This window comes from Ananas comosus, linkage group 10, assembly GCF_001540865.1.
Source record: "Ananas comosus cultivar F153 linkage group 10, ASM154086v1, whole genome shotgun sequence".
In the NCBI taxonomy this organism is placed as follows: domain Eukaryota; kingdom Viridiplantae; phylum Streptophyta; class Magnoliopsida; order Poales; family Bromeliaceae; genus Ananas; species Ananas comosus.
Genome location: NC_033630.1, coordinates 2,018,864 through 2,030,796, shown reverse-complemented (window position 1 = coordinate 2,030,796; position 11,933 = coordinate 2,018,864). Strand labels below are relative to the sequence as shown.

The 11,933-nt window shown below is 36.4% G+C and overlaps 1 protein-coding gene across 3 annotated transcripts; it reads left to right on the top strand.

Annotated features, from left to right (window-relative positions):
- LOC109716074 (MADS-box transcription factor 3-like) lies at positions 221-11,706 on the top strand. 3 transcript variants are annotated; one of them, XM_020241366.1, is made up of 9 exons: positions 221-305; positions 909-1,141; positions 6,101-6,182; positions 10,496-10,557; positions 10,628-10,727; positions 10,842-10,883; positions 10,971-11,012; positions 11,122-11,282; positions 11,427-11,706. In XM_020241366.1, the coding sequence occupies exons 1-9, from the start codon at positions 294-296 to the stop codon at positions 11,428-11,430; spliced, it is 738 nt and encodes a 245-aa protein (XP_020096955.1). In that variant the 5' UTR covers positions 221-293; the 3' UTR covers positions 11,431-11,706. The 3 variants fall into 3 exon arrangements, with proteins under 3 accessions (XP_020096955.1, XP_020096958.1, XP_020096957.1); XM_020241369.1 differs by lacking the exon at positions 221-305 and adding an exon at positions 323-679 and having other exon boundaries at positions 912-1,141; XM_020241368.1 differs by lacking the exon at positions 221-305 and adding an exon at positions 324-679.

The window sequence follows — 11,933 nt, the reverse complement described above, 5'->3', positions numbered from 1 at the left end:
TAAGATCAAACTCCAAAATCATATGTGAAAGTAAAGATAAAAGTCTAAGGGAAAGATACAAATTGACCACACACACATACACACTCTCTCCTATCTCAGACCCATACTTTGTGTTACTTTTCTGTAGCATGTTAGTTTTGAACTCAGCTCATCCCAAAGACCCAGTTCTTCTTAGTCACACCCTATTAATAATCCCTTTCAACGCCCAATCCTGTTCTCCCCTCTCTCTCTCTCTCTCTCTCTCTCTCTCTCTCTCTCTCTAGTCCCCACTGCTCACCCCCATAATCCTACCCATGAGTCTGATGGTAATGGATGCCTCACTTAATAATAACTAGTCCTTCTCCTTCTTTTGCATTTGATGCTCTACGCACACAAGTTTAGGGCCATAGATTGAGAGGGGAGGAATCATAGAGCGGAGGCTGAGGAAGAAGAGAGGAAGTGGAAGGAAAGTGGGAGCTTTTGGGGCTCAATCTTCTATAAATATCACTACCACCTCACACCCAAAAGCAAGCCCTTACCATTCCATGAATCTATAGAGGAGGAAAATTAAAATAAGAGAGAGAGAGAGAGCGAGAGAGAGAGAGAGAGAGAGAGAGAGCAAGGATTCACCCTCTTGTTAGAATTCTCATCTTTCACTTTCCCTCAAACTTTCTTCGCGGCCTTCCGATCTTAGACCCCAGTAAGGAAACGAGCCAAAAAGATCACAAGCAAGCACTTAAAAAATGATCACCTTTTTTTTTCTTTTTTTTTTTTTTCTTTTTTTTCCTGCCTCCTCAGATCCCACTTCCAACCACTGGGCACCCAATTGGTGTTACAACTCAATTAATCTCTCTATATATAAATATAGGAAAATTTCTGTGTTCTTCCGATTTATGGGCTTATCTTGTTTTTTTTTTTTTTTTTTACACAAGAAGCGGGCGACGACGGAGGGAGAGACGCTGGAGCAGCAATCAGAGAAGATGGGCAGGGGGAAGATCGAAATCAAGAGGATCGAGAACACGACGAACCGGCAGGTGACCTTCTGCAAGCGCCGCAACGGCCTGCTCAAGAAGGCGTACGAGCTGTCCGTCCTCTGCGACGCCGAGGTTGCCCTAATTGTCTTCTCCAGCCGCGGCCGCCTCTACGAGTACGCCAACAACAGGTCCTACTTATTATTACTCTTCCCTCCCCCTTCTACTACCCCAAATTCCCTTCTTCATCAAGCAGTACATATATAACTTACTAAGTTATAGTTCATAAATGAGAACTACTCTAGTCCTGAAAGGAGGAAAAGAGAGGTATAGAGAGAGAGAGAGCGAGAGAGAGAGAGAGAGAGAGATATAAGGAGGGGGGGGGATGAGAATGAGATGAGGATAATTAGATGGATCTGATTCGTTTTTCTTTTGCTATAACTTGTCTTTGTTTTTTTGGGTGTGTGCTCTAGTCATGAGGAGAGATTTTGCAGTGGTGGTGGTAGATCTAACAGTTAGAAGAGAAAGAGTAGGAGGATGTTTAGATAGATTTAGTACATGCTGAGCTGATATTTGCTATGCCTGGTGGTCCTCTTCCTTTTCTTTTATTTTTCTTTCTCTATTTATGCTGTTTCCCTTTCCTTTCTCTTTTGCTGTTATTTGGTGTGAGCTAATTCTCTTTAGATTCATCACCTCATTACACACACACACACACACACACACACACACACACATATGTTTACATATTAATATATATATATATATATATACACTTATATATGAAAATGGCACCCAAAATGGCACCTTTCCTTTATTTTATTTTTAATTTTATTTTGGCCTGTTTTCCTTATTTCTGCTTCTTTTCCTTTGCTTTGTTGGGTGGAAGCATGGATCTGAGGAGGCTGCAACAGGTAAAGAGGAAGTGGTAGGGAAAAAGTAGAGGTTTTAAGAGAAGAGTATATAGTTGGTTATAACTAAGTTGTTAATATATTGGGTTGTGAAACACACCTCCTCCCCCCTATCCATCTACTCTTTTTTGCCTCTCTCCCTTTCCCATTTCCTCTCTTATCCCCCCCCCACCCCACCCCACCCCACCCCTCTCACTCTCTCTCTCTCTCTCTCTCTGTTATCTCTCTTTTCCTTCTCTTCGTCACCCTCCCTCTACTACGTTGCTACTACCACCCCCCCATTTTCCTGTCTCTTCACGTCAAAGTACGTCACACCCCGCACCACACCACTCACCAATGAGAGATTAGGGTTTCTTCCTCGTTTTCTCCTTCCCATTATGCCCCTCCTTTTATTTACTTCTCTCTCTCTACGTATGTATGTGTGTTTCTCTCTCTCTCTCTCACTCTCTCTCTCCTCTCACTTCTACGAATCTTAAAACCAAAACCATCACGAGATTTCACCAGTCACACTCCTCCACCCCACCTCCCCCCCTCTGACACCATCTCTGCCACAATGCTCACTTCTCTTTTTTTTCATTTTTTTTAATCCACAAATTACTACAAAAAAAAAAAGAAAATATGGTGTTATCCCCAGAGAGAGAGAGAGAGAGAGAGAGAGAGAGAACGTACGGGGACGAAGAGGGTGACCAATGGGGTGATTGTACTCGCGGGGGTTTGCATGGGAACACTACAAAGCTTTTCTTTTTTTTTTAAAAAAAAGAAGAAACAAAAGAAAAAAAAAAGAAAAGATGAGGAGTGTATATACGTACCGTTGGGTAAAAGGGGCGCGCTCCACGTGGAGAACCGGGAATGGCCCCGGCCAATCATATCGTGGGATCGCGCGCCAGCGTGGCAGAGGAGAGCCAATCGGATCCTCGGGGAAACTAAGGTTGCGGAGAAAAGCTTTTTTATTTTTTGTTAATTTATTTTTCTCATTGTCCTCGGAAACAGGAGTGGAGTAATTCCTTTTTTCTTTTCTTAATAGTTATTATTAAATGTCTTTGAGGTGACATCCTCTTTTGTTCTTTTGGGCTCTATCATAATGAGTGTGTTTGAATAGTTTAATGTTGGGTCATTTCCCGCGAGTTTTTTCATTATTTACTGTTTTTTTGCGTTTTTTTTAATGGTTGAAATGATGGGGAATGAGTCGAAACGGAGAATATGAGAAGAGATAGGGATTAAAAAACAAAGTGGAGAAAAAGAATGAATACTTTTTTGGTGAAAAGACCCTACTGTTGATTATGTTCTTTAGGTTTGAGTACATGAGGATTTTGAATATCTTTTGGATGGTTTTGTTGTTTGAGATTAATAAATGGATGATTGTTTTAATTTTATATTTAAATAATACACATCATAATATAGCAGGTCCACTCTGATCTAATGTTTTGAGTAAGATTATGCACTTTTAAGTACTTAGATGAACAAAATTATGGGATGATCAGTTTAATTATAGCTTAATTTCATGAGAATTTCTAAGATATAGTTCTTCAGAGAAGTATACTTATGAGGCATAATGACATATATTTAGTTAAAAGAATTTAAGTTCTTTTCGTACCTTGTTTGCAAAGAACAACGCACGAAGGAAAAGTCGCAGATTAATAAGTTTCGACGTTGTTCTTCCTTAGTTGGTGCTTTAACTGCATCCTAATGAGTTGATCACACAGGATTAATTGTTTTTTTTTTGAGAGATCACACAGGATTAATTGTTTAGCCGATTTGTCAAATAAGCATTCTTTGTTTGCAACATAAAGCTTTGCATCAACTAATTATTTTTAATCTATTATGAATTACTTTTTCCTACGGCCCCTAGCCTCCTACTAGCCTCCTACTAAATAGGATTTTGTTCACGAATGCATGAGAGAATATATTGCTGATAATTTTTAGCTCTTTTGCAATTATTAAGTTCTTTTGCTATGCATAAAGCTCTTTTAACGCTTTATCTATAACAACATTAGTTGAGAATTAGATTGGTTACTCAATTTAGTTTATTTATTCACAAAAAAGATTTACAGCAATCCATACTTATTTCTGCTAGAAAGAACATTTGCAAAAGAGCTAANAAAGGGGTTAATCTAACGGCAGAAAACTTGATAGCACCAACTACTTGGTGCTATTGATAGCATAGCAGCCGGACTCATATAGATAGAACTTGGCTACTATGCTATTAATAGCACCAAGTCATTGGTGCTACCAAGTTTTTGGCCATTGGATTAAGTGATGTGCGGTTAGGATGATGTGGGCCCCCTTGGGTTGATAACACACTAGTGAAAAGATCCACGCTTCGTAGCGAGTGGAAAGTATAAAAGCTACCAATAAAAAGTAAAAAGTATTCATCAATAAAAACAAAGAAGGTGTCATGGACGGGATGATTGGCGCGACGGAATGCTAACCCTCACCTCTAACCCCCTATTAATAGTGGAGCCCTATGCTGCCGCAATCGCAAGAGGCTGCGTCGCCGTTACTGCCACCTACATTGACGNCGGGAACCTCATCCTCATTCTTGACTATAGATTCCAGTACACCACCCACCATATCCGCCAACTCTTCTCCTTTCTCTTTCTCTGCATCTTCCTAAACTCTCCCATCTCCTTTATCTCCAACAAAAAAAATAACAAAAAAATTGCAAAAGAGAGAAAGAAGCAATTAAACGAAGCTGACCTCGACGCACCCGTTTACAACGGCGATGTGGAGTGTAGAGAGGAGGTCGTAGATAGTGGTGTGGCGGAGGAGATCGAGATCAACATAGAGGGAGGAGCGGATGACATTGGCGCCCTCGACTCGGATCGCGCCGAAGAAGGCATCAGATCAATCAGTCACCGCCAATCTACATTGGAAAAGGCAAGATAATAAAAAAAAAGGCCAATGAAGAAAGTAGAAGAAGAATCACAACGTATGTGGAGGAAAAACGGTCACATGAAAACGAGAAACAGTTGTATGCGGAAGATAAACTGTCACATGAGAGAGAGAAACGGTTAAAGAAAGATGGGAGGCCGGAAAAAGCAAACATGAAAATGGAGCCCACACCAAACCTTGAAGATGGGGCTGCTACGTGGATTCTTTTTAGGAATATATATATATATATATGGAACTAGGCTAATATACTATTAATAGCACCAAATCATTGGCGCTACCAAGTTTTTGGCCATTGGATTAAGAGATGTGCGGTTAGGATTATGTGGGCCTCCTAGGGTTGAGTGGGTGGTTGGTTGAATAGTATGATCTAATGGGTGAAAATGATCAAAAGGGTAGATCTAACGGCGGAAAACTTGGTAGCACCAAGTGCTTCGTGCTATTAATAGCATAGTAGCCGGACTCTCTCTATATATATAGAGTTGGACTGGGCTACTATTAGTAGCAAAATCCCATTGTTGCTATCAGTTTTTTAGCCTTTGAATCAACTCTTTTCATTATTTCTAACCATTGGATTAAATATTATAATCTAGTGGGGACCACTCAACCCTAGGGGGACCACTCAACTCTAACCGACTAATATCATCCTGACCCTACAATTTTTCATATAAGGGTTAAAAACTTAATAGCAAAAAGAGCGTTTTACTATTNTATATATATATATATATATATTGAAAAGGGGGAAAAGAAAATTCTGAATTGAAGTTTCTTCAAGGAGAGAAGCTCCTCTATAGCTTCAATTCTGTTCGCAACTACTGTTGAATTTCCGGCATGTTTTATGCCACCTTTTCAATTTAGACTACTATAACACTTCTAATGCCTCAACACATGCTAAGAAAAATAGAGAGTGAATGCTTATTTGATGAAATTAGAGCATGTAATGTTATTTTCCAGAGTATGATTGTATCAAAAAGTTCTTCAAGTTTATACAAAATAGTGTGCATATAGGTATGATGGTACAATAGTTGAATCTTACCGCTAAACTAAATCACTACACTTTTAGTTTGCTAGCAAAGCAGAAATGAATGTAAGATTACTCTGACAAGCAAGAAGTTTACCCCGTAAATATTTAAGGGAAAACACAATGTAGTAGAAGCTCTGATTCTATAATAGTTTCTTACAACAGGTAATTAGTTCGAATTTGTGATTGCATGCATCTATGATGCTAAAAATTATCACAATTATACAACTGCTTAGTTATCCTGTTGCTGCATTAGTTATCTCTTAATTAAACAGCCTAAACTTGCCAATGGTTTTTACGATATTCATTAACAATACTCTCTGTTAATGCAGCGTGAAGGCTACAATCGAGCGATATAAGAAAGCCTACAGTGATACCTCAAACACTGGTTCGGTCTCAGAAGCTAATGCGCAGGTGATATATTGTCATACTTATATTGCTTCAATATATGAGCATAAACTTGGATTGCCCCTCCTTTGATGTAAATGAAGCATATACTATTAGAACTAGGACTTGATTCTGTAACTATCCCTTCATACATTTGCTAAATATCTTTGCATGTATTAAATCCAATTCTTCTATTAAACTCTTAAGTTTATTAGAAGTCATGATTTTCTTAGTGTTAAATTGTTTATGCAATTTACATAAACACTTCAATTAAATGAAAGTAAAATATCAGATTTACCTAATAACGGAAGAACATCAGATAACACACTATAGGTTGGTTTTGTATACTGATGGAAGAACATTAGATAACGTACTATAGATGCTCTTAGGTTCTTAAGTTATTGTATTGACCGAATAATGTAAAAGATTATTATATTAATTTATTTTTAAATGCTCAGATCATTTCTAAAACTCAAACTTGTTTATTTTTTCCATCCATCCTCTATCGATCATGCAAACCCATGATAAGTTAGGTCATTATTAGGAGATATCATCAAATTAAAAGATGGGGAAATGTAAGATCTCTAGCAACATAACTTTTTTGTGTAGAAGAAATGCAAGTGGAGTGTGACAAACCATTCTAAAATCTGCGGGTTGGCCAATATAGATAGTTGAACATGACATTTAAAAGTTCTTTATTATACTCACCATAAATAAATAAATCGCTACTAGTTCATGACTTGACTACTTCGGATGATGAAAAGGTTCTAGATGACAAATGTTGAAGTGTGATTAACTAATAGACTGCTAATGAGTTAAACTATGAAGGATAGGATAAAAGTGGTTGGTGAAATTAATGGAAAATGAAGCGATAAAACTAGCTGGAGAAAAAAATATGAATAGTTTATACCAAGGATTTCTGAATGCATGTTTGTTGCTGACTCCTTAGAATCTTGCACATAGTCCATCATAACTTAAAGCTATTGTATCTATACAACAAACTACAAATCACTTAAAGCTATTGTATCCATCTACAATATAAATCTCACTGACTCCTTACTCTTTAATCCTCACAATTTACAAGAGTCTGCTGTCATGTATAAGTTCTGATTCTCGGAATCAACATCAGACTCTTAAGCCACATATTTGGCATGCATTTCTATTGATCCTAATATACTGAGGTGTCCAGTTAGAATCCTAAGGCCTTCACTTGCCACTATCAATTTGTAATTGTTCGAGTCATCTAAGTTGCTAATTCTTGTATGATCTCTTAAACCTTCTAATTGGTAATTTTCAGCTATTTCTAGAGACCGTGAAGCCGGAAGGTCATACTTCTTCTAAACCCTGTCAACGGGGAATAATAGATACATTAAAATATAGTTTTTCCTAGGTCACTTATGCATTGTAAGATAGTTTTTCCTAGATCACTTATGCATTGTAAGGTGAATTATTATCACTCGACTTGAGATACAATTAAATTTCATCATCAACAAATAGAGTGGGTGTCGATCTAACAAATATGTAACTTTGACGCCCCACTTTCTAGGGGGATCATTCATTCTAGAACTACTTCAGTTCTAACACATATAACCTTTTTAATTTCTTGAATCTAACCGCTGCTCAAAATATTATAGCCGAGTTAAGAGATTTAACCGTATTAGACCTAATATGTAGGACTATTTCAAATCTTAGGGATGTCACATTCCTCTTCTATTTAAGCCCTAACATCCTCATTAGGCTCAGGTACACTGTCAAGCATAAGGTAATATGAGATTTTTCTTGCTAGATTTAGCCAACCTTGTGGGGAGCCTGTGCCCTACCCACAATGATCGTCAGTCACGGAACCATGCTTTTCCGCTGTATGACTCTAACTCAATTGAGACTCATTTCACTCTTCTGACTGATGATTGGTTCTAATACCAAACGTAACACCCTACTTCTTAGGGGGATCACCCATTCTAGAATTGCTCTTTCCCTAACACGCTTAACTCTCTTAACCCTTTTAATCTCTTAGGCTTATCTATTGCCCAAAATACTATAATCGGGTTAAGAGGTTTAGTCATATTATATTTAATATATAAGACTATGCCAAATTCCAGGTGTGTCATAGCAACTATGATCAGAATGAAGTCTTTCCATAGAACAAGCAATAATAGCTAAATACATTGGTGCCTACCAAAGTAAGAATGTATAAGCTGGCATTTCATCCACATAAAATTTGAGTGTAAAGGATAAGAAGTTAAAAAAATGAAGAATGTTTAACCTCATACCCCATCATTTTTTATGTTTGCAATACAGCACCTGTATGTGTTGTAGATACAATGGTAAAAAAGTTTGCATGAGAAATTAAGGGAACAAAGGTACATCTACAATCTTTAACAGCATGAATTAACTCTTTCACACTCCTAATATGTTAAAAAAATAGAAAATCAGAACAAAGTTTTTCACAAACTCTACTTACCTCTATTTATTTAGTGGTTTGACAAGGAAAAATACTATAATATATACTCACTTCAGTCCAAAGGTTAATTTCTTATAGTTTAGATTCCATTTGACTTGAGGCACAGGAATTGTAAGTTTGTTTTGTACATCTTTCCAAATTCAGTTCATAAATATCATTATAATTAACAAGAAACCAAATTTCTGCAAGTACAATCATTTCAGCATAGAAGCAGATTGTCTTTAGATAAATGATGATGATGAAACTGCATTGCCACAGGCACCTTGACAGTTGTTTCATTCTCAAAAGCATTTGATTGATGATACCCAATTGCCACCTAGCTAGGTACCTTCCTAGACTTGAGTTTCTCTTAGAAAAGATGAAAATTTTGATTGATGACTAAAAACAAAGCATGAAAACTATTTTGATTGATGACTCAAAAACTAGCAACAAAACAAAATGTCAAAATACAAGATTCTTTCAACAGATAAAAGAGACATACATAGAGATTTGACAACTTCTGTTGGAAGTCAAGTAATCAATCTTTCATCCTTTTGCCATTAAAACCGAGTTTTAAGTAAACTCTTGACTTTGTTTTCCCCAAAAATCGAAAAAGAGGGGAAAAAAATGTTATTAAACCAAAAGAACAGAAGGGATATGCAACTGAAAATATGAAACTTAATTTGCTGCATCGAAGATACCTTCTCAAAATATGAAACTTGAGGAAAATTAACTTACCTGACAGTGATGATAATACTACTTCAAATGCCCTCTATATAGTTGGCAGGTCTTACTATAATTTACCAAAACAAAAAGGAAAATAGACACCCAATCATGAGGTATACTTTTTAGTTCAAAATGTGAGACATAGCTTTTATTAGTGTGATCATTGGATGGAAAATTGACGCAGACCTAAGCCACATTGAGAGAGAAGAAGCATAAAAACGAAAAGAAAGCTAGGGATACACGAAGAACCAATTCTTTGCCAAACACCACGTCTATGTATAGGATTGATACCCAAATCTTAATATATATAAATTCTAATATATCTTTAAACGTAATCCGATCAGAAATAACCAAATAATCGGATTGAAAATAGAAAAATACAAAATTTTCTGAAAATAACCTAAATATGCAAAAACGGATGCCGAAACAATTGAATGTAGGTCCCAAACTTGGCCAGAACAGCTTTGCTATTCAATGCGTAAATTCGAAAAGTATTTTCTGAATAGGAGTTGCACGCTGAAATCAAACTCTTAAACAAAAAGTTATGACAGTTTAAAAATTTTCCACGCTGATTGTACAAATTGTCGAACTCAATGGAATTTTCGGCTCAGCTTAGTTGAGTCATGCTTTTTTTAGAAACTAGAATGCTAAATTGGCCGCATAAAAAACAAACAGGTAACTAACATGTAATAATATTAATTCAGACATTAAGCAATCCTATTGTCATATTGTAGAAGATAATGATCACAGGACAATTTGTATACATGGTTTTGTCATCAAATACTGGCTTTCAAGAACATCTACCACATTCGTAACTGAAAACTTTTTCACAATTCTGGCTATTCTACCAAGAATTATTTAGTTCATTGTGTTTTTGCATTTGGAGGCAGGAAGCACACTATTTTCTGTTAGCCACTAAGCCTACAAAATGATGAAGTTGCCCACATTTTCATTTTCCCATGTTGTTATCTCTGTTTGCCTCTAATGCAAAAAATAGTTGGCTATTAATGTACCATTTACTTTTATTATGATTGTGGGGAAGTGCTTCTCCAATGTGAAACCTATCAATACCTTATACTGTACAAATCACCACCTTTCACTTGTTCCATTCATTTATTCAGTTTTCTTATTTATAATGCTGCTAATTAACTCTTGCTTCATGTTGATTTTTCAGTACTACCAGCAAGAAGCAACAAAACTGCGCCAACAAATCACCAACCTCCAGAATTCAAACAGGTAAATATCTAAAATAGGACAGAATGCTTTTGGTTGTTAGTTTTTCTAACAAATTCTTTAATTTTTCTAGGAATTTACTGGGTGAGTCTCTCAGCACCATGAGCCCTAGAGACCTCAAACAATTGGAAACCAGGTTGGAGAGAGCTATAACCAAGATAAGAACCAAAAAGGTAGTCTCTTAACTGTCTATGTCAGTGTTGAAGTATGTTACAGTTAGTGAACTTTTCTTAGCCTTTTTGTTTGTCTTTTGCCTTTTCTCACTATTTTTTTCTTCTGTATTTCAGAATGAACTGTTATTTGCTGAGATTGAGTACATGCAGAAGAGGGTAAATGTGCACTAAACTACTTTATTAGTAACAATAATTTCTATAAACTGCAATAAATTACTGATCAAACCCTAAATTCTTCTTCAGGAAATGGAGCTGCAAAATGATAACATGTACCTGCGAAACAAAGTATTTTATTTCCAGAGCTACAAAATATTGAAAATATGGAAAACAAAGCTTTCCTATGCAACTATACTGTGTCTTGCAATAACTTAATTAGGATTTTACCATGAAACAGATAACTGAAAATGAGAGGACGCAGCAGCACATGACTATGTTGCCGTCAACAAGCGAGTATGAAGTCATGCTGCCATATGATTCTAGGAACTTCCTGCAAGTGAATCTTCTGCAACCCAATCAACATTACTCCAACCATCAGAGCACAGCACTTCAACTAGGGTATAAGTCTTATCTATATTCCACTAGATTTCGCACACACGTACAAATCACCCTCTTCATAATTCGTCATGCACCCTCTCTCTTTGAATCTTTCTATTTCGATGTATTTATGTTGTTCTTTCTAATTTTCACCCCTTTTTGTAGATGAATGCTGCATTAGATCACTCCCTGGTGCTTCTGCAAATTTAAGTTGTAGTTTGGCTACTTCGAAGCATCCTGTGGTAAGTCAAAATCTAAGATATGGACATTGTGTGAAATATTGCCTCACCTAAGAGCCCTCCCTCTAAAATTATCTCATAAGGTTTTACATTATGCTGTATGCTCTAACTATGTATTTTCTTCGTCACATAAGACCTGAGTGCTAGCTTTCATGTATTTTTGTGTGATCATTAGTATATCCTGAGAACCTTTAAATTGCTTGTTAGTTACTGGAGACATAGGATTGAAGTAGCTGTTTCTTAACTAACTAAAATTAATTCATAGTAGCTTCATTTATTGATTCCTTTTACAGGGAAAAAAAAGCTTAACTTATTTATCTCAAGAACTTGAGTATTACTTCTAATTAATTACTACATATTACATTTCTACTATCAAACTACTAGAATAGCGTCTAATAAGTTATTGCACCACTCGAAAGAGTAGTAAACCATT

Coding starts and splice junctions, on each gene's coding strand:
- LOC109716074 (XM_020241366.1), top strand. Junction 10,558..10,627: donor AACCTCCAGAATTCAAACAG/GTAAATATCTAA, acceptor TAATTTTTCTAG/GAATTTACTGGGTGAGTCTC. Junction 11,013..11,121: donor ACATGTACCTGCGAAACAAA/GTATTTTATTTC, acceptor ACCATGAAACAG/ATAACTGAAAATGAGAGGAC.